The sequence below is a fragment of the Schistocerca piceifrons genome, chromosome 1 (genome assembly GCF_021461385.2).
Source record: "Schistocerca piceifrons isolate TAMUIC-IGC-003096 chromosome 1, iqSchPice1.1, whole genome shotgun sequence".
Taxonomy (NCBI): Eukaryota; Metazoa; Arthropoda; class Insecta; order Orthoptera; family Acrididae; genus Schistocerca; species Schistocerca piceifrons.
Window position 1 is genome coordinate 490,069,587 of NC_060138.1, and position 23,224 is coordinate 490,092,810.

The following is a 23,224-nucleotide window of genomic DNA, read 5'->3' on the forward strand; positions in this document are numbered from 1 at the left end:
CTGGGTTCATTAATCTTTTTACGAAGGTGTGGGGACAAAAACACCATTCCTACATTTGCCAAAATGGTGCACCATTTATGCACACCCCTGGCAAACTGGACCAAGAAACGAGCCAGCATGGCCTTGGTCAGGGAAAAGATTCGCTACACTTGACAACAACTCGACAAGAATGCCAAAGAACTACTGCACCTTCACATAAAATTAGCCTCCACGCTTAAAGACCATTCCTGGGAATGGGTGGATGGCCTCACATGGGCCCAGGCTGACTGGACACACCTGAAATCCACTGACAAACAGATTGACAAGTTTGCAAGGATACCAGGCAAATAACAAGAAGAGACAGAGCTGATGAAATGAATTGTGATTAACCTCACGGGAAAGCCATTGGACGATGCAGCCTTTTCCATACTCGAAAAAGGATTCAACTTTGCAGACGCCAGATCACCTCCCCTCCACTACAGTGGAACAGGTGGTCCGGGGCTTAACCGAGAACAAGGCTGAAGAAGTCAGGAGGGAAACATGTTGGATTCTCTCCAAGGCCAAACCGACCACCAGCAACATCTCACGGGAAGAAAGAGCGGTACTTTGGGCCCTCAGAGGAGACAAAGAGACTGTCGTTCTGCCCACTGACAAAGGAAACACCACAGTTGTTCAGAACAGGCAGGACTATGAACAGAAGATGCTCCAACTACTTGACAACCCAGCATGCCGGAAGATCAAGACAGAGCCTACCAACAGGATACAATTAAGCACTGCCACTCTACTGAAAAATGGTGCAATTGAGGAGAAGGATATCAAGAGACTTCGACAGTGCTCTGCATAGCTCTGAGAATATACAGCCTCCCTAAGACACATAAGGAAGGCATTTGTCCTATTGTCAGCAACATGGGGGTGCCCAAGTACCTTCTTGCACAACACCTGGCAGGCCTGCTCAGACCGTATGTGGAAAAGTGCGAACACCATATTCGGAACTCAACGGACTTCATTTGTCACCTTAAGGAGCTGACCCTACGACAAAAAACAGACTTCATGGTTAGCTTTCATGTCGTGTCATTTTTCACATGGGTCCCCCTAGAAGATTCAATCCACCTTATCAGTGAGAAATTTGGTACGAGTTGACACAACTCCTCAGGCACATACTTACATTCTCCTACTTCGTTTTCAACGGCCAATACTACAAGCAGACCGACGGTGTAGCTATGGGGAGCCCTCTCTCACCAGTGGTAGCTAACTTACTTATGGAGAGTTTTGAAGAGGAGGCACTCTAAGTGGCCGAACGGAAACCTTTGTGTTTTTTCCAATACGTGGACGACATGTGTGTCATCTGGACCCATGGACCTGATCATCTACAGGTGGTTTTAGAACATCTAAATTCCATCCACAGCAACACACTGCTCACCATGGATATCGAGAAGGAAGGGAAATTACCCTTTCTTGATGTACTTGTAGAGCAGAGATGAAATGGTCTTAGCATGTGCCACAAACCTACACATATGGACTTATATTTACATGCCTCTAGTTGCCACCATTCTGCACAACTCAATGGGATGCTCAACACACTGGTTCACAGGGCATACTCAATATCAGACGAACAGAATCTGCACAAAGAACTCAAACACCTAGAAAATGTGTTCCACAAGAATGGGTAAGGCAATCGACAGATCCAGACAGCGCTAAGGCAATGGAAACACAGCAGAAATCCAGATGAAGAACAGTCTAAAGATGAGTAACCAGGCCTTGCCTTTCTACTGTATGCAGGCAATGTGATGTCAAAAACTGAGAGACTGCTAAAACAACACAAAATTGACATGGTCTTCCGACCACCGTCCAAGATATGTGCCTTACTGGGGACAGTGGAAGATGGATTTGGCCCTCAAGAAAGTTGGCATATATAATATTCCATGTGATTGCAGCAAATCATACATTGGTCAAACAATCCAAACAGTCGAAGACTGCTGCAAAGAACACAAACGCCACACTCGCCTAAGCCAGCCCAACAAATCGGCACTGGCAGAACACTGCTTGGAAACTGGACACAACGCAAAATATGAAGAGACCAAGATTCTGGCCCCTACCAGTTATTACTGGGACAGCATCTTAAAGAAAGAAGCAGACACAAGATCCTTTCACGACGGCTGCCGAGGACACTCCATGGGATTCTGCATCTTCCACCATCTGGTGTATCGCCGGGGACGGTGCAGACCTGGGTTGGCACCCACAAACGGATTGTTGGCGTCCACAATCGAAGCGTTGTCACTTGCAAACAGAATGTTGGGGGCCGCAATCGGACTGTTGGCGCAGGAAATCGTAGCCCGACTGACAGACATAAATAACACCGACAGTGAACAGATAGACAATTCCCTGAGAACCACCTGATGATGGCAGAAAGGGTATTTGCCGAAATATTGTGGGACTTCAACAATCGCATCTGGCTGCATAGCCCTGAAAACAACACATATGCCGGGAAAGCCTCCGATCACAATATCCGTGATGTTCATGTAGAAACTTTTTCTGAAGTTACACCACTTGGTGTGGAATGGCTCATATATTCTAGATTAATATTTATTCCAAATCATTTCAAACACCTTAACTTTAGAAAGCAGTGTAGAAGATAATGAAACTGCTTATGTCACGAGGCTGGCAGGTCAATGCCGTTTGAAGAATTTGCAATACATTGTTACAGGTGGAAATCAAGATAGTGCTCTTAGCAGTTGAACAATATGAGTGAATATGTGATTTTTTTCTGTTTCACCATTTTTTCCTAAAAAGTCGCTGTGGAACCATAATGATCTCTTTCTAAAAATTAATTGGTTCCATCATGATATTGAGTTTACAAGTCCTTAGTACCTGATAAAGATACGTGACACCAGATAAACACACTCTAATAAGTGTAGATACTGTGAAGTCATTATTGATTTACATAGCACTGACTCACACCACCGATTTGATAGATATGCAGTGAAATTTCAAGTGAAGACATGAAGTGCAATACAAGTAAATTGTTATTATTCTGTTTGTACTTCTTGTGTGGACAGTTCTTATGCTGAAAAATGCCATATGTAATGGAAATACATAAGCTATGTGCTTCTCACCATTAACATTGATACTAAATACAGCTTTAATGGACATCCAGGTGAATGATGATATGTTTATAGCCAACTTGACAATTCTATTTGCATGCAGTATTTTTGTGACTGTCGTCATCATCATTGTCATCGTCATAATCAGTATCTACAGGTTTTCAAAGCTATGGTCTTATGTGCACTTGCTGCCTGGATTCCAACTAGATTGTGAGATGATATTGGTGTATTTTCTCTTTATTGCAGACTTCAATTCCTTACACCTGATTGCACTTTAATTTCTATTTATTTTCTGGCTCTCCTGGTATTAATTCAGTAATGTTAAGCTCTTCAGTATATACTGGCTCTGATAGATGAGATGAAAGGTGAGAACTTATTAAATCAGCTGTTAAATCTCAAGCCTTACTTTAATTTGGAACCTCCATGTCTGTTTATAATGCTTTCTAATATCCTTACTATTTTTCATTAATTCTTTCATTCTTTGTGTTCCATATGTCACATAAGAAAGAGAACCTTTAGGAAGGTGCAACAAATTAAGGTATACTTCAACAAGCAAGCACACACAATTAATTGCAGTGCAATCAACAATAAACTATGACTACACTCCTTTTTAATTTGTGCTTATGCCATATACTTAACCTAGCACATACAACTGCCAGAACCAACCTGTGTATATTGCTTAGTGCACATATGGGGCATGTGTTGTGGAATATGGGATTTGACATGATGCAACTGGAATCGTGAATCATGTAAAGAGAGACCTTAGTTCCAGTGTTCCATCATTCAGTTGTGATACCTTTCTACCCAGTGGAATAATCTCTGATCATGTAATTGCTTGAAAAAGGCACATGTAAAAGCTGTCTTCTGCAGAACCCTCTTAACAACTATTTGGGAAGAATCTACAATTACATAACTTCTGTACTTCACAAGCCACGCTGCAATGTTGGGAGTAGATTAATCAGTATCATTTTGCTCCAGTCCCCATTAATTACACAAATTTTACTGCACTATTGAATACATGAGTTAGAAGTTGCTGGCAGTAATCTTTTCTTGACTGATAATGAAATGTGGACTCTTGGAACTTTTTTCCTAGTGTCACCCTATGGAGTTCATTGAGTATCTCTGTGACACTTTTGTACTGACTAAACAAATATGTGGTGAGGTATGCAGTTGCTCTCTGGATCTTCTAAGCCTCTTCTATTAGCCAAAGTCAGTAAGCATCCAATACTGACTAACAATGCTCACAAATAGGTTAAATGTCACCTTATGGGTGAAGGGTGTGTGTTGAAACACATGTACCCTCGTGAAATAGGCTGTTTAGCTGTACTGCCACAGGGCCAATCTATTCTGTATTCCAGTGGAGCTAAGACTTCCTCATCCACTTTCTTGTGTAATGCATAGGTGTCTAGGGTGTTTTCATTTACTAATGGTTTCATCAAGTATAGCACCAGGTGAATACCAAGCCTCACCGCATCTTTGGTGTGAATTCTCATACACGAGTCAGGCACAATATGACCTTGACCTGAATCATTAAAATTAAAAACATTCACCTTTTCCTGCATATGTTGTTGAATAATCTCTCTCTATCCCTGGCAGGTGTTATGCACCCTGCATTGCCATCAGTCTTAGAGGAGTGGTTATAATGTAATGTCACCTCATTGTATTCACATTAGTCAGCTGCTACGAGACTCAATAACATCAGTTCTCTCTCAAAACATGCTTCAAGTGCTAGGCATATGCCGTTACACGGAACAATGAGGCTAGTCAGTGTGCAAGCCTCAACAAAGATCAGCAGCCTCTGCAAATAGCTGAGGTGAGTTAAGCTTTATGAGCTATTTACTCATCATTACTGATCACAACAGACATGTAGTTACTGACATTAATGAGCGCCTCGTGTAATAATTTATATTTACCTTAGCTCCGTATGTCTTTAAGGTGATATGTTAACCTGTTGCTAGTTACAGCAGGCAACATCAATGCAAATAAAACTCATTGAAATATTAAATTTTGTTTATAATTGTCAATCGCTTGAAACCAGCATTTCTTGATTCAGTTTCTACATGCATGCTGGCTTTTCAGGTCTTCATGCCGATAAATAGTATTACATTTCCAACATTCTTCTGTAGAAATCACCAATAATGAAACACCAAAGAATGAACATCTATCTGGTCATATTTTATGACATGCCTGCAATAGTGTTGCCATCAGTATTGCCCCATTGTAAAAAATGAAATGATTGTGTGGCATTGATGGCCGAGAGGCCGCAGGTGGGGAAGTTCGTCCGCTGAGTTGCAAGTCTTATTTCAAGCGACGCCACATTGGGTGACTTGTGTGTTGGTGGTGGTGGTGGTGATGTAACACCCAGTCCATGAGTGGAGAAAATCTCCAACTGGCCGTCGAACCAGGGCCTGCTGCATGGTAAGCAAACCCATTAACACTCAGCTAAGCAAGTGGACTGCCCCATTGTGCCTGGAATACATGACAGTATCACTATATGGCCTAGCAATAGTGCTGATGGAGCAAGCTGTTGCAGGTAGATGCCAATGTGTGGCTGGTGTTATCTGCCTGAGTGGAGAATATTTCAAATGGCTAGGTCATACCTGCATCAGATTTCGTGTGTAAATGCTTCTCTCACTCTTACCTTTGCTTCGTCTTTCTGACACTGCCAGTGCTGCAGTACCAAGTCACTTAATTTGAGCACGGAAACAGTATGACGTTGCTTCAGTTTGAAAGTTTGCCTGCTTATATAATGGCATTTGATTTGTTTGTTTGCGTACTGAAATGAAAAGGCAAACAATCCATGAATTTCCATAATGTGATGTATCTATTAGCAGAGCCATGGGACATAGAAAAGCCACTGTCTGATAAATGACTTTTTCACTGATTCCTTGTAATTGTTAGATGATCTGCAGCAGTAAGTCATAATTGTATTCTGTGTAAGTACTAAGACTTCTAAACTTTTTGTAAGCTTCATGTTCCTATGATCTTGGAAAGCCCATGTCAACTGTTCTCGGCATTATTACAGTGTATGTATACATTACTTTTCATGTCCCATAAATCAAGTCGTAGATGTATTGTATTTATGAAATTTGTAACATTGGTAAACCATAATAAGATATTGACATAAGCATTTGATTGATATTTCAAATTTACCTTTATGAATTTCTAGAGTCCTTCTAAAGTGTTACAAAATTCTTGTTCCAAGAGGCATATTGATGAGAGAAGTGCACTTTAAAGAGGTACAGCAAACTTATGTGTAAATCACCATTTGCCATGTCTGCAGTTCGTGGTCTAGTGGCTAGGTGTTGCTGCCTCTGGATCACGGGGTCCCAGGTTCGATTCCCGGCCGGGTTGGGAATTTGATCTGCCTGGGGACTGGGTATTTGTGTTGTCCTCATGATTTCATCACCAGCATCATCATCATCATTCGTGACAGTGGCTAATTGGACTGTGTCAAAATTGGGACTTTGTATGGGCGCTGATGACCGCGCAGTTGAGCGCCCCACAAACAAATAATCATCATCATCATCATCATCATCATCATCGCCATTTGCCAAATGATAAAGAATGAACACCAGTCTAGTTGTACCTGATATACAGTCTCTCAAGTTGGTTCTGGTGTTACTAGTTTTCAGATCAGTTGCTTTTACGATACAGTTAAAATTTGTGTTTCAACAGTCTGATGGAATTTTAAAAAAATACGCATACAGCATCACCTCATGAGTTAGTTTCAGAACGAACTCACCTACGTGAAGAAGAAGAAGAAGAAGAAGAAGAAGGTGTCCACAGCAGAGCCTGATTTCTCTCTCTCTCTCTCTCTCTCTCTCTCTCTCTCTCTCTCTCTCTCTCTCTCTCTCTCTCTCTCTCCCCCTCCCCCTCCCCCTCCCCCTCCCCCTCCCCCTCCCCCTCCCCCTCCCCCTCCCCCCCTCCTCTAAACCCTAATCTTCCTTTTTCCCTCCACATTCTTCTACATTCTACATTTCTATTCTGCAATATAAATCGAGTGTACTTATCTGCAAAGAATACGAAGGGATACAATAAAAAAGCATTTTTTTAAAAGCTCTATATTTTCAAATTGTTCACAGAACAACCTTATCCCCTTCAAAATACAACTAATACTTTCATCCCACTGGTGATTCCGCTGTTTGAAATATTTTTTGTAGTCATCTTCCCCCTTGTTTTTTTTCTTGAGTTCTTCAGTGTTGTCAAATTGGTGTCCTTTTATGTGTGGACATAACGAAAAGTCACACGGAGCCAGGTCAGGCAAGTAAGGTGCGTGGTGCAGCAGAACCTTGTCATTTTTAGCCAAAAACTGTCGAACAGACACGACTGTGTACAGTTGTGTCACGGTGGAAGAATCAGTCTTCTGTCTGTGACAAATCTGGTCTTTTTTGATGAACTTCATTGTGCTGTCTTCTTAAAACTCCCAGATGAAAGGTTTGAGTGACTGTCTGACCTCTGGGAACAAACTCTGGATGAAATACGTCCTTGGCATCAGAAAAGCAAATAACCATTTTTTTATGTTTGATTTGACTTGATGACATTTTTTGGATGGGGAAATGACGCCTTCCATTGGCTTGACTGTTGCTTTGCTTCTGGGTTGTAACCGTAGCACCATCACTCATCTCACCATCACTCATCACCAGTAATGACCTTTGACAGAAAATTGGGCTTGGTTTCAAGCTGTTATTTCAAAATATGACATGTTTCAACTCAATGTTCCTTTTGATTGTCAGTCAGAACCCGATTAACAAACTTGGCAGCAACCCTCTTTGTTCCCAAATTTTCCATTAAAATTCGCTGAAACAAGCTCCAAGGTAATCCATTAATCTCTGACAGTTGATCAGTTGCATGTCAACGGTCTGTGAGCACAAGCCCTTGCATTTTTTTCAATATTTTCGTCGATTCGGGCAGGTGATGGACATCCAGAAAGAGATCTGTCATCAATTGACATGTTGCCATTTTTAAATCAAGCAAATCACTCATACACTTGAGTTTTTCCCATAGCATCCTCTTGGTAAGCTGCTTTGAACATTGAAACAGTTTCAGCAGCATTTTTACTGAGTAGAAAAGAAAATTTCACAGCTGCACATTGTTCACTTAAACTTGCCATCATGAAAAATGAAACAAGAACAAAATGGCGCCAGCAGAAACAATCACTGCGGATGAAGAGAACAAGCCAGGTCAACAACACAGGCGGAGCTGAATGGGCAATGAGTGCCTAGTGGCAAAAATGTGTACTACACAAGCTCAGCCAACGACAATGTTACTCCACTTTTTTTTAGGTACCCACTCGTTTGTTTGTATCTTGTTACATTACAGTATATATCATTTTTCTGAGGTAGAATTTTTCTTCCATTTGTTTCAGGTACTCAGTGCTTCAGATACAGAAGGATCACAACTGTCATATAGACCACAAAAACTGGATCTGGCTTTGTCTCAGAAGAGCCACTGTGATAAAACAGAGATAGTGCCTCGGAATAAAACAGCAAAGGTGTTGAACAGTGACACTGTGAGTGATTTAAATCGGAAAGAGACAAATATATTTAAAAAGGAAAAACTGAAAACATGTAATGTGGCTGCACAAGAAAGGTGTCATTTTGAAAATTACCATTCAACATCAGAACATTGCAAGAACAATGAAGCCCACGAGAAGCAACTGGAGCGTACTGTAGATGCAGATGTTTGTGTCTTCACTACAGACAACATGAGGTGTGCATTAAATGTGGAAGACCATCATAGTAAAAGACAAAAATGCTTTATATCACACTCTTTGAGGAATGGAAATAATGACACTAAATTACCAGATCAGCATGATGAAGCACATAGTTTATTATTTAAGGAAGGAGCTTTAAAGCATAAATGTCCTCCAGGAAAAAATGACAATACAATCTCAGTAGAAAATTCAGATGGAAAAATAAAGAATGTCATATCCATAACTTTAAGCTCTGACAGTGAACAGGAATTTGCAGAAGATCAATGCATACAGTCCTCCACTAGAGATCACATGCCACAACTTCCATTTATGAAGTCTCCTGTGTACAGAATGTTGAGAAAAAATAGTAACTCAGTGACTACTCAAGAAAATAAACAGGTTTTAGAGGAAAAAAATAAAACTGACACATTTGAAGAAAATAAAAAAGTAATTAACCAGACCATTTTTTCTGAAGATATTATTGTTCATGATAACACAAAGCCTGAGAAATCAGGCCTTAAACCTTTAGCAAAAGAGACTGGGAAAATTATTTTAAATAAGGGATATGTTGTGGCAAGTAACTCAATTGCCAACATATGCACAAAAACACTGGAGAATTTAATTCAAAAAGAGTTACCCAAATGTACTGAAAGCAGTGTCAGGAGTCCGCCTCACTCTGTAGTTATAAACGGAGAGCAGTCTACACGCACAGAAGGTTTAGATTCTTCAGATCAAATGCTTTATTTGTCACAAAAGACATTTAAGAGGCCTGAGAAGGGCACATGTGGGTCACCAGGCTCTGAGAATGTCCTGAAAAGTATTGAAGATAATCAAATGATGCTTCATAATCCTCAGAATGAATGGGCTGGTGGCCTAGAAATTGGCTTAGATGACGATATGCCACACATTGTTCTTGGAGATGAAATGGTTGTTGATGGGTCAACATGTGAAGAAATTGCTTTTGAAGAAATCCAGGATACATCTACACATAATAATGAAAAAAATTATAGTATTCAAAGAGAAATTGCCGAGAGTAATATTTCGAATATTGAAAATTTAAATGCCCTTTGCTCTGGAGATGCAGAAATAGATTTTATAGAGTCAACTACTACTGAAGAAACTGCCATTAGAACAGGCCATGAAGAAAATGCAAACAAAGCATCACAGTTGGTTTCAGACACCAGTAGCAGTGGAAATCAGAGCGCAGCTTCAGAAAATAGTAGTATTAATAATGAAAGAACTATTTTGAGATCTTGTGATGTTAAAACTCGAGCATCACTGCTTTTTCAAGAAAATGTTAGTCACTTGCCAGCATGTGAAAAACTTTTTGAGTGCCACATATGTAATAGGATTTTAACAACGCAAAGTAATTTGAAACGACATTTGTTAAAGCATGAGAAGTGTACAGTAGGATCAATTATCTGTGAACTTTGCAATGAACAACTTGTTGATAGGGTACATTTGAAACAACATTTAAAAGTCCAGCATCAACAATATGTAAAATGTGCATTTTGTGATAAAGAATTTTCAAATATGAAATTGTGTAGAGATCATGAACTGACTCATCCTGAAAGGGCAACGTATAAATGTGACATTTGTAATCAAATGTTTGTCACCGAGGGTCGGCTTAAAAACCACAAAGAATTGATTCACGATGATCTGTGTGACACCTTCAGAGATAATGATTTTTTCAAGTGCCACATATGTTTTAAAACCCTGAGGACACATCACAATCTTAAGAGACATCTTACAAATCATGAAAAACCTCCAGTATCTGTGTCATCTGTGTCATGTAATCTTTGTCAAGAAGTTTTCACAGAGAAATCTAAATTATACCAGCACAGGGAAGAGAAACATCCTAAGAAACACAACTGCACATTTTGCAACAAAGAATTTCTGAGCTTGAGAAGCTGCAGGATACATGAATCATTGCACCCAGAGCGAGTAGTTTACAAATGTAATATATGTGAAACTGTTTTCCTCACAGAATTACGATTGAATAGACACAAAGATATATATCATAGGGAACCATACTGCCGGATCTGTCGCAAGGAAATAACTGATCGTTCAAAACTTATTGAACATGAAAGACGACATGGGCGCTTTAAACAAGTTTTTATGTGCAAGGAATGTCCTAAAGTATTCAGGACAGCATCAGGGTTGAAGTACCACATGTCTGTTCATACAGGAAAGTATGCAGTGTATTGTGAAATATGTGGTAAAGGTCTTCATTCTGAAGTTGTATTAGCAGAACATAAAGCAACTCACACAAAAGAAGTGCGGTACACATGTGAACTATGTGGCCGAACCTTCTCCTCTAATAGTACTTATAGAATGCACCGTCTCTGGCATGATAATCCTTTGCCTTATCAGTGTAATTTCTGTGACAAAAAATTTAAACATACTTCTATTTTGGCGGTGCACAAGAGACGGGTCCATACTGGTGAACGCCCATACAAATGTAAGTACTGTAACATGGCTTTCAGTGTCAGCAGCACGCTCAACAAGCACTTAATTCTGCACACAAAACAGTATCCATTTAAATGTGAACAGTGCAATAAGGGATTTACAACACGTACTAAAATAGCGAATCATCTTGCAAAAGTCCACAATGATGATAGCATGTTAATTGCTGGCAAGAAGGTTTGTGAGTATAAGATGGCATTGAGACCTAGTGAAATGGCTGATGTAGAATCTTTACATGAATTTCCAACAGATGAAACAGATGAAATGGATTTGTAGGAAAAACCTCAGTCAGTGAAAGTTGTGACCAATTATCAGAATACAAAGTCGTATTACAGTGGCCCACTGTGAAATATATTTTCTCATTGCTATAGTGTATAAACTAGGAGCTGAAGAAGAAATAGAAATAAATACTGATGAGTTAACTAAACTCTTAAGACTGTATAGGGACAAATTCTATCATTTGAGGAGATGGAAATTAAAAATAACCAAACTTAGGTCCATGTACAAAGTGTTACTTTGCAGAGAAAATGGGAGGAAGTATAGTGTTATTGGTTTTTTTAAACAGTAATAACTATGCACAGATAAAATTGACTCTGATTGTCCTGAGAATCTCATCTCTTATTTTTAAATGAGTGGTTCTGAAGTGCACAATACTTAAACATTCCACCAATGTTTTGTAGTGAGACTAAAAGACTCTTGTGTGATACATTTGTGTGTGTGTGTGTGTGTGTGTGTGTGTGTGTGTGTGTGTTCGTTGTGCTTTTCCAGAAAAGTGCTTATACAACAGAATTGTGTAGTATACTGTAATATTTCTCGAAGTTTGAATATTTTTGTGGGAAAAAGTTATTTTTTGTGGACTTATAAGACCTTGTTGAAAACTGTCATTTGATGAGTTATTATCTGAAAATAATAACCACTATTGAGACAGTATTGTTATGTGAATCTGAGAATTCATAAAATTATATAAATATCATTTTATGTTTATTTAGTTTAGTATTTATTTAGTATCAGAAAGATTGATGTAAAATTTTGTGAACTTTTGTAAACTTACCTTTGCTGGACCAAACCCATGACAAAATAAAATGTATTAACTTAAGTGAATTAATGTGCAGACTTTTAAGCATCCTTATCAGAGACACTGTAAACTAATTGATCAGTAGCAATGTGAAAATCAAAGGTATTTGGGAATTGGCCGAGTATGATGTAATTGCGTTAATCACAACTAACAAATATCACAATGTTGATGTCAACACATGGCAGCATATATACAGTAAATGTTGTCATGTCCGATTTGTGTAACTATTTTTGAAGTATCCATTCCAAATTGACGTATTTTTGGTTCTAAACTAACTGGTAATTCTCAGCTTTGATTTGAGGGATAATGTTCATCGTATACAAGATATTTTAGATAAAGCCACATGTGCCCTCTGTGTTTTAAACTGTGAGCACTTGAGGGGGCTCAGCATTTGTTTGTTGGGTACAGGCTTAGTGAACTTGGGTTTCCTGAGTTGAGGACTGGTATACACTGTCAGTCGTCTGTAATTGTAAGCTATGGACATGGTTCAGCAACCACCGCCTGTTGTGGTGGTGGAACACTGTGTGTCATAGGGAAGGGAACTCTTGCTTGATCCCCTGGATCATAAGAATGGAAGAAAACTTAAAAAAAATCCTCAGCCATGCACTGACGAGATGCAAAATTCATTTACACACAATTCTGGGTAACCTATTGCACCTCAGTTGTGTAATACTTACCCTGGCAAGTGGGGCTCTGTGTAGGTGTGTGTTTACCTCCCTGCTCATGGGACTTCTGTGAAATCTAAATTCCTTTCTTCTGGTCCCAGTGGTTCGGGTAAGCCATTGGGCAGTATAGTTCCAAAGCAACCACATGTGGCTAGTCCACCTGAGGCACCCTGAATGAAAGAGAAAGCAATAATATAGTAACAGTCCACATCTTGTGATAAATAGTATGTTCACTGTTATTAAACATGCAGAAGTTGTGTTTCTACATCCATAAAGCTCTACCGGACTTACAGGGCAACTTAAATCTGTCAAGAGGCTGCACAGTGGTGTACTTATGATTGGGGCACTGAAAGCTTTCCAAGTAAACAAGTTGTTACATGCCAAACTTTTTGGTGAATATCCCTTCAACTGTTAGCTAAATTGTACTAAAGAAGTTGTGACATGCGGGGACACTATGGATATTGATATCAAAGAACTTCAACAGGAATGAGAAAGCAAAGTTCAGAATTTCTCAGAAAGGGGTGTTGGATATCTCCAGAAATCACAATCATTTATCTTGACATTCAGTATGCCAAAGTTGCCTGAATATATTGTGGCAGGGTTTCTCCGACTTAGTTAGGACCTGTGTATGTGATCCAATGCACTGCTTTTAGTGTCAATGCCTCAGTCACATCACCATGGGTTGTAATGGTCAGGCCATGTGTGGTATGTGTGGTTACACTACCCACAAATTAGGTATTCATTGCACTGCCCCACCCATGCATGACAGTTGTCCCAAGTCCATCCAATTCCGAGCAGGGAACATCTTGTCTTTGCAGAAGAGAAGAAATGCCAGGAGATTAAATCACCGAACTCATCTCATACCCTGTTGCAAAGAAGGCATGTAAGGTCACACAGTCACCCAATTCTGTAAAGATGTTTGCCTCCTCATTGAAGCAATATGTACAGAAGACCAGTATTGGCTTGCAGACTTTGACAGCTGAGCAGGGCACATCAGCCTGCACCTGTAAATGCGGTTGCAAGCCTGTATCACTCGTCCAGTCACCAATCCTTCCAGGCACTGAAATAATGAGGGTTGCAGAGCCTTACGTCAGAAAGAATAACAGACCCTTATGGCATATGGAAGAAGAACACTAGCAACTTCTTTCTGTTTTAATGGCCGTCCCACTGCCCTCAAAACCCAGGCAGGGGACAAAAAAGATAGAAAGGCTGAAATGAACAGGTCCGAAGCCATCAGACTATGCAACTTTGTTCCTCATTAATTTTTATTCTAAAGCGGAGTGCATGCTGATACGAAACTTCCTGTCTGATTGAAAATGTGTGCTAGACCTGAGAGCTCCACCGACTGAGCTACCCAAGTATGAACCAGACCGGTACATATTTTTAATCAGCAAGGAAGTTTCATATCAGCCCACACACTGCTGCAGGGTAAACATTCATTCTGGAAACAATCCCCCAGGCTGTGGCTCGGTCGTGTTCCTGCAATATCCTTTCTTCCAGGAGTGCTATTCTTGCAAGGTTTGCAGAACTCCCGTGAAGTTTGAAAAGTAGGGGATGAAGTGGAGCGGTGATAATGGGTCGTGGGTCATGCATGCTCAGGTAGCTCAGTTGGCAGAACAATTTCATGTGAAAGGCAAAGGTCTTGGGTTTGAGTCTCAGTTTAGTACTTTTGACCTTGATCCTGTCTGATGTGACCCTGCTGTCGATGGTATGAAATGGGAACCCCTGCCTCACCCATCCCCCTCCCCCCCCCTCCTCCCCCCCTCTCCCCCCTTGCTGTGACCTCCCCAGCATGGAGGATGATGGGAGGAAAGTGGAAACCGAATGGTTTCAGGATGTGTGTGGAGGAGCTATGTCTATTAGCTCAGGGTAGACCAATGTGTCTTTGAGAGTCACATTTGAAATTCTGTGACACCCCTGAGCTAAGTGGCTACATTTTCTAGAATAAGGATGACCTTAGCGGAGAGAGAGCTAAAGGAGGAATGGTAAATTTTGTAAACCATATCATCAGTTGACAATATCTCCCCTCTACCTGCCCCACGAAAGGTACTAGACGAATAGGCTCTCAGTGACCATGTTACTCAGCTCCCCTACCCCTTCCTCCTCTGTGGTCATATTAATGCATACAATGTTCTTTGAAGTTCTGCAACCCCTACCACATGGGTAGGGCAACTGAGAACATTCTTATTTCCATCTTTGTTGAATATGGGGCTTAGCATGACTTTCAGCACTGCATCAAACTTAATTTTTAATCTGTATGTTTTATCACTGGTCAAGTTATTTAATTTATATGACTTTTGAGAGGTAATACAATTAGAAACACCGCATGTGTCCGTATGAAGTTTTAGCGAATTTCATAGTCTACTTATTATTTTTAATCAAATTTAAATACTAGAGCGAATGTATTTATAACTATTGACGAGTAAATTAAGAAATGCATAGAGTTTTCCTGAAAATGTATGCCTGTCACAATTTGCAAAATCCCTTATACATGCAATCTGGTAAGGTACCGGAACTACTTTGCACCTCGATGCTTTGAGCTGCAGACACAGAGGTAGGCCCAATTTGGCAATTAATGTGCATAGTGGTGAGATGTTGCTAATGTAGCAAGAAGAAATAGTGTAGGTACATATTTTTGGAATATCACAGAATTTACACTTGTACTACAAAAATGAAGGTTTGAATAGGATTCAAACTGTCGCCTCATACACGTTCGCCTTAGAAGCTCGAATGCTAACCACTTGCCCATTATGAACTCTTTAACTTACAGCACCTACACACAAATATGTCAGTTACATAATAGATGTGTAAAACTTATCTAGTTACTGTCCGCAGCTCTTAGTCTTACGGTAGCATTCTCGCTTCCGGCACACGGGGTCCCGGGTTCGATTTCCGGCGGGGTCAGGGATTTTCTGTGCCTCGTGATGACTGGGTGTTGTGTGTTCTTCATCATCATTGACTCGCAAGTCGCCGAAGTGGCGTGAACTAAAAAGGACTTTAAATACGGCGGCCGAACTTCCCCGCATGGGGCCTCCCGGCCAACAATGCCATACGATCATTTCCTTTCATCTAGTTATTTTCTTGGAATTACCAGAGTAGTACACCTTACTACTTACCCATTGTGTTAGATTAGATTAGTTTTTCGTTCCATAGATCCGTGCTGAAGAGATCCCCGTGGATGTGGAACATGTCACATTTCTTTTTTAAGCTGAAATAACAATGCAAATAGTATGAATGTATGCAATACATCATTTGTTTCTATTAAAAAATTCGTCAGTGGAGTAGAAGGAGTTGGCCACTAGTAAGTCTTTCAGGCTCCTTTTAAACTGATCTTTATTTATAACTAAATTTTTTATGTTTGCTGGCAAATTGTTGAAGATGAATGTTCCTGAGTAGTGGACCCCTTTTTGAACTAAAGTAAGTGCTTTTAAGTTCTTGTGCAGATCATTTTTGTTCCTGGTATTGTATGTATGAACTGAGATGTTTGTTGGAAACAAATTTCATTAAGGAGTAAATATACTGAGAGGCAGTAGTTAGTATACCCAGTTCTTTGAAGAGGTTTCTACAGGACGTTCATGAATTTACTCCACAAATAATACATATTACACGCTTTTTGACTTGAAGAGTTACCCCAAAATATTATACCATTTGACATTATGGAATGGAAGTAGGCAGAGTATGCAAACTTTTTCATTTTTATGTCGCCTATGTCAGCTAACACTCGAATTGCAAATACAGATTTGTTAAGGCTTTTCTGCAGTTCTGTGGTGTGCTCCTCCCATCTGAATTTATCATCAAGTTGTAATCCCAGGAATTTAAGACTGTCAACCTCTTCTATCTGCTCTTCTTCATACTTTATGCATATGCTGGATGAAAACCTCTTACAGGTTCTGAATTGCATATGTTGTTGTTGTTGTGGTCTTCAGTCCTGAGACTGGTTTGATGCAGCTCTCCATGCTACTCTATCCTGTGCAAGCTTTTTCATCTCCCAGTACCTACTGCAACCTACATCCTTCTGAATCTGCTTAGTGTATTCAACTCTTGGTCTCCCTCTACGATTTTTACCCTCCACGCTGCCCTCCAATACTAAATTGGTGATCCCTTGATGCCTCAGAACATGTCCTACCAACCGATACCTTCTTCTGGTCAAGTTGTGCCACAAACTTCTCTTCTCCCCAATCCTATTCAATACTTCCTCATTAGTTATGTGATCTACCCATCTAATCTTCAGCATTCTTCTGTAGCACCACATTTCGAAAGCTTCTATTCTCTTCTTGTCCAAACTATTTATCGTCCATGTTTCACTTCCATACATGGCTACACTCCATACGAATACTTTCAGAAATGACTTCCTGACACTTAAATCAATACTGGATGTTAACAAATTTCTCTTCTTCAGAAACGCTTTCCTTGCCATTGCCAGCCTACATTTTATATCCTCTCTACTTCGACCATCATCAGTTATTTTGCTCCCCAAATAGCAAAACTCCTTTACTACTTTAAGTGCCTCATTTCCTAATCTAATTCCCTCAGCATCACCCGACTTAATTAGACTACATTCCATTATCCTTGTTTTGCTTTTGTTGATGTTCATCTTATATCCTCCTTTCAAGACACTGTCCATTCCATTCAACTGTTCTTCCAAGTCCTTTGCTGTCTCTGACAGAATTACAATGTCATCGGCGAACCTCAAAGTTTTTATTTCTTCTCCATGGATTTTAATACCTACTCCGAATTTTTCTTTTGTTTCCTTCACTGCATGCTCAATATACAGATTGAACAACATCGGGGAGAGGCTACAACCCTGTCTTACTCCCTTCCCAACAACTGCTTCCCTTTCATGTCCCTCGACTCTTATAACTGCCATCTGGTTTCTGTACAAATTGTAAATAGCCTTTCGCTCCCTGTATTTTACCCCTGCCACCTTTAGAATTTGAAAGAGAGTATTCCAGTCAACATTGTCAAAAGCTTTCTCTAAGTCTACAAATGCTAGAAACGTAGGTTTGCCTTTCCTTAATCTTTCTTCTAAGATAAGTCGTAAGGTCAGTATTGCCTCACGTGTTCCAGTGTTTCTACGGAATCCAAACTGATCTTCCCCGAGGTTGGCTTCTACTAGTTTTTCCATTCGTCTGTAAAGAATTTGTGTTAGTATTTTGCAGCTGTGACTTATTAAGCTGATAGTTCGGTAATTTTCACATCTGTCAACACCTGCTTTCTTTGGGATTGGAATTATTATATTCTTCTTGAAGTCTGTTTCATACATCTTGCTCACCAGATGGTAGAGTTTTGTCAGGACTGGCTCTCCCACGGCCGTCAGTAGTTCCAATGGAATATTGTCTACTCCGGGGGCCTTGTTTCGACTCAGGTCTTTCAGTGCTCTGTCAAACTCTTCACGCAGTATCGTATCTCCCATTTCATCTTCATCTACATCCTCTTCCATTTCCATAATATTGTCCTCAAGTACATCGCCCTTGTATAGACCCTCTATATACTCCTTCCACCTTTCTGCTTTCCCTTCTTTGCTTAGAACTGGGTTTCCATCTGAGCTCTTGATATTCATACAAGTGTTTCTCCTTTCTCCAAAGGGCTCTTTAATTTTCCTGTAGGCGGTATCTATCTTACCCCTAGTGAGATAGGCCTCTACATCCTTACATTTGTCCTCTAGCCATTCCTGCTTAGCCATTTTGCACTTCCTGTCGATCTCATTTTTGAGACGTTTGTATTCCTTTTTGCCTGTTTCACTTACTGCATTTTTATATTTTCTCCTTGCATCAATCAAATTCAATATTTCTTCTGTTACCCAAGGATTTCTACTAGCCCTTGTCTTTTTACCTACTTGATCCTCTGCTGCCTTCACTACTTCATCCCTCAAAGCTACCCATTCTTCTTCTACTGTATTTATATCCCCCATTCCTGTCAATTGCTCCCTTATGCTCTCCCTGAATCTCTGTACAACCTCTGGTTCTTTTAGTTTATCCAGGTCCCATCTCCTTAAATTCCCACCTTTTTGCAGTTTCTTCAGTTTTAATCTACAGGTCATAACCAATAGATTGTGGTCAGAGTCCACATCTGCCCCTGGAAATGTCTTACAATTTAAAACCTCGTTCCTAAATCTCTGTCTTACCATTATATAATCTATCTGATACCTTTTAGTATCTCCAGGGTTCTTCCATGTATACAACCTTCTTTCATGATTCTTAAACCAAGTGTTAGCTATGATTATGTTGTGCTCTGTGCAAAATTCTACCAGGCGGCTTCCTCTTTCATTTCTGTCCCCCAATCCATATTCACCTACTATGTTTCCTTCTCTCCCTTTTCCTACACTTGAATTCCAGTCACCCATGACTATTAAATTTTCGTCTCCCTTCACAATCTGAATAATTTCTTTTATTTCATCATACATTTCTTCAATTTCTTCGTCATCTGCAGAGCTAGTTGGCATATAAACTTGTACTACTGTAGTAGGTGTGGGCTTCGTATCTATCTTGGCCACAATAATGCGTTCACTATGCTGTTTGTAGTAGCTTACCCGCATTCCTATTTTCCTATTCATTATTAAACCTACTCCTGCATTACCCCTATTTGATTTTGTGTTTATAACCCTGTAGTCACCTGACCAGAAGTCTTGTTCCTCCTGCCACCGAACTTCACTAATTCCCACTATATCTAACTTCAACCTATCCATTTCCCTTTTTAAATTTTCTAACCTACCTGCCCGATTAAGGGATCTGACATTCCACCCTCCGATCCGTAGAACGCCAGTTTTCTTTCTCCTGATAACGACATCCTCTTGAGTAGTCCCCGCCCGGAGATCCGAATGGGGGACTATTTTACCTCCGGAATATTTTACCCAAGAGGACGCCATCATCATTTAATCATACAGTAAAGCTGCATGCCCTCGGGAAAAATTACGGCTGTAGTTTCCCCTTGCTTCCAGCCGTTCGCAGTACCAGCACAGCAAGGCCGTTTTGGTTATTGTTACAAGGCCAGATCAGTCAATCATCCAGACTGTTGCCCTTGCAACTACTGAAAAGGCTGCTGCCCCTCTTCAGGAACCACACGTTTGTCTGGCCTCTCAACAGATACCCCTCCGTTGTGGTTGCACCTACGGTACGGCAATCTGTATCGCTGAGGCACGCAAGCCTCCCCACCAACGGCAAGGTCCATGGTTGCATATAGTGAGTCTTTTTGAAGTTTAATCTCAGTAAGTTGGGTTTAAACCATTTATTAATATCCGTGAAAATATCATTAGCAGATATTTCTAGAACTACACTCGACGTACTATTTATTGCATTACTTGTGTCATCTGCAAACAAAACGAATTCTGCTTCTGGCATTATTGTTTTAATGGCCTGCTAAAGCAGGATGTATATGCTCCGGGACAACTGGGAAATCCATGAAAACCCTGGAAATTTTTTCATCTGGGAGAAAACTGGGATTCTTTGGAATTCCGGGAGTTTTCATGGTTTTAATTTTTCGTAAATTTTCTTAAATTTCGGCTCATAAGAACTGATACTCTAGCAAAGAATATTGCTGTATCTTGCTACTGTAGAATAATACTGCAGCAATAAAACATAAATAAGAGAAAAATACCAAAATAAAACTTTGGCTGCAAAGGAAACGCGCTTTACAACAACAAAACACCATGCACACACAAGTGCCTGCCAACAGCAAATTGCGTCGATGGCCTTAGGGCGAAGACTATGCAGTACAATGCAAACAGCGTCCAATGAGCGTGACACCACAACTGTTTACATTAGGTTCGTTTGAGTAGTTGCCAGCAGGCTCACACACATGCGCAGTTCAGTCGCATATGAGCAGTAACCTCTGCCGCTTCTCTGGCTACTTGAAGCATCTGCACCTGGTGTGTAAATATCATATTAAATAATTATACTAAGAGAAGACCTCTGCCGCTTCTCTGGCTACTTGAAGCATCGCCTCCTGGTGTGTAAATATCATATTAAATAATTATACTAAGAGAAGAAATGATGCAACTATGAAGAAAAATATAAATGTTTTTAAAAGAATGAAAAATGTGACTAAAGTGTGCTTTAATTTTGTTATTCACATGTGGAACAGTGTTTTGGAAATCATATTATGAGGTGAAATAAAAAGTCACTTTATATTTTTATTTAATTACATTCCGTTTCCACCCCTTCATTGCCTGTGTGTGTGTGTGTGTGTGTGTGTGTGTGTGTGTGAAAATTACAGGTAACAGAATTTCTCAATTATTTTAGAGTCATGAATGTGTGTGTCCTTACTCATTGATGACATTACATGAATCAGTAGATTCTGTAATATTTGCATTAATTTGTGGGCTGCTTCTTTAAATGTGTATCCATATGAAACAAAATTTTGGTGGCTAGGTTTCAGCTAATTCAGTAATTTTCCAGTAACAGAAAATGAGCATGGTAGGTGCCTGCTATATTTTACAATTGAGTCACATCTGTCCTTGTTTTCCATTAAAAGGTGTCAATGTTTTATTCTGACCGAACATATATACACTATGTGATCAAAAGTATCCGAACACCCCCAAAACCATACATTTTTCGTAATAAGTGCATTGTGCTGCCACCTACTCCCAGGTAATCCATATCGGCGATCTCAGTAACCATTAGACATCGTGAGAGAGCAGAATGGGCTGCTCAGCAGAACTCACGGACTTCGAACATGGTCAGGTGATTGGGTGTCCTTTTTGTCATACATCTGTACGTGACATTTCCACACTCCTAAACATCCCTAGGTCCACTGTTTCTGATGTGATAGTGAAGTTAAAACATGAAGAGACACATCCAGCACAAAAGGGCACAGGCTGACTTTGTCTGTTGAGTGACAGAGACTGCTGACAATTGAAGAGGGGTCATAATATGTAATAGGCAGACATCCAAACAGACCACCACACAGGAATTCCAAACTGAATCAGGATCCACTGCAAGTACTATGGCAGTTAGGCGGGAGGTGAGAAATCTTGGATTTCATGGTCGAGCGACTGCTCATAAGCCACACATCACATGGGTAAATGCCAAATGACACCTTGCTTGGTGTAAGGAGCATAAACATTGGACAAATGAACAGTGGAAAAACGTTCGAATCATGGTACACAATGTGGCGATCCGATGGCAAGGTATGGGTGTAGCGAATGCCTGGTGAACGTCATCTGCCAGCGTGTGTAGTGCCGACGGTAAAATTCGGAGGTGGTAGTTTTATGGTATGGTTGTGCTTTTCATGGAGGGGGCTTGCATCCCTTGTTGTTTTGCATGGCACTATCACAGCACAGGCCTACATTGATGTTTTAAGCACCTTGTAGCTTCCACTGTTGAAGAGCAATTTGGGGATGGCGATTGCGTCTTTCAACACGATTGAGCACCTATTCATAATGCACAGCCTGTGGCGGACTGGTTACATGACAATAACATCCCTGTTATGGACTGGCCTGCACAGAGTCCTGATCTGAATCCTATAGAACAGCTTTGGGATGTTTTGGAATGCCGACTCCATGCCAGACCTCAGCAACCAACATTGATACCTCTCCTCAGTGCAGCACTCCATGAAGAAAGGGCTGCCATTCCTCAATAAACCTTCCAGCCTGTGTTTGAACGTATGCCTGCGAGAGTGGAAGCTGTAATCAAGTCTAAGGGTGGGCCAACACCGTATTGAATTTCAGCATTACCAATGGAGGACACCACGAACCTTTAAGTCACTTTCAGTCAGGTGTCCAGATACTTTTGATCGCAAAGTGTATTATAGTAACATAAAACATGCACAGATATGGATCACTAATTATAATATAAAAGGTGCAAATTGTCATTTACTTATTGTCACTGTATGAGCCTATGTTAAAATTACAAAGTTGCACCACAACAAAGTCGATTTGTGCATGCGTAGACCAGTCGAAGCTGTACTTGGGAGCATGGGGGTGAAAGCTGTATGGGAGAAGTGACAACAAGCTATGTGGTTCCTTCTAGACCACTAGAGGTGCGAGGGATCAAATGAAGCTGGAACTGACCAATGAGAGCTGTCCAACGGCGGTTGTTGATGTTCTGTCATCTCCCTCTGTACTGAAGTACATGGTTACAGTTGTCTTTGTATTTGTTTCATATTTACATACTACTGATCTTCATTATAAACAGGTTTTTTACATTAAATTTCATAAAGTTCACAGTGAAATTGAAGAGATTTCCTGCTGAAAAAATATCCGCAATTAATCCTAAGGTAAGACATTCAATTTTCAGTAAATAATGTT

General features: G+C 40.3%; 1 protein-coding gene across 1 annotated transcript in view; it reads left to right on the forward strand.

The window, feature by feature from the left end:
* The window catches only part of LOC124740672, a 118,117-nt gene extending 105,999 nt beyond the window's left edge, over positions 1 to 12,118 (forward strand). The window contains exon 45 of the mRNA XM_047248632.1: positions 8,449 to 12,118. Coding sequence (XP_047104588.1) covers positions 8,449 to 11,517 — 3,069 coding nt within the window. The 3' untranslated portion in view covers positions 11,518 to 12,118. The remainder of the gene's footprint in view (positions 1 to 8,448) is intronic.
* Positions 12,119 to 23,224: the final 11,106 nt, after the last annotated feature.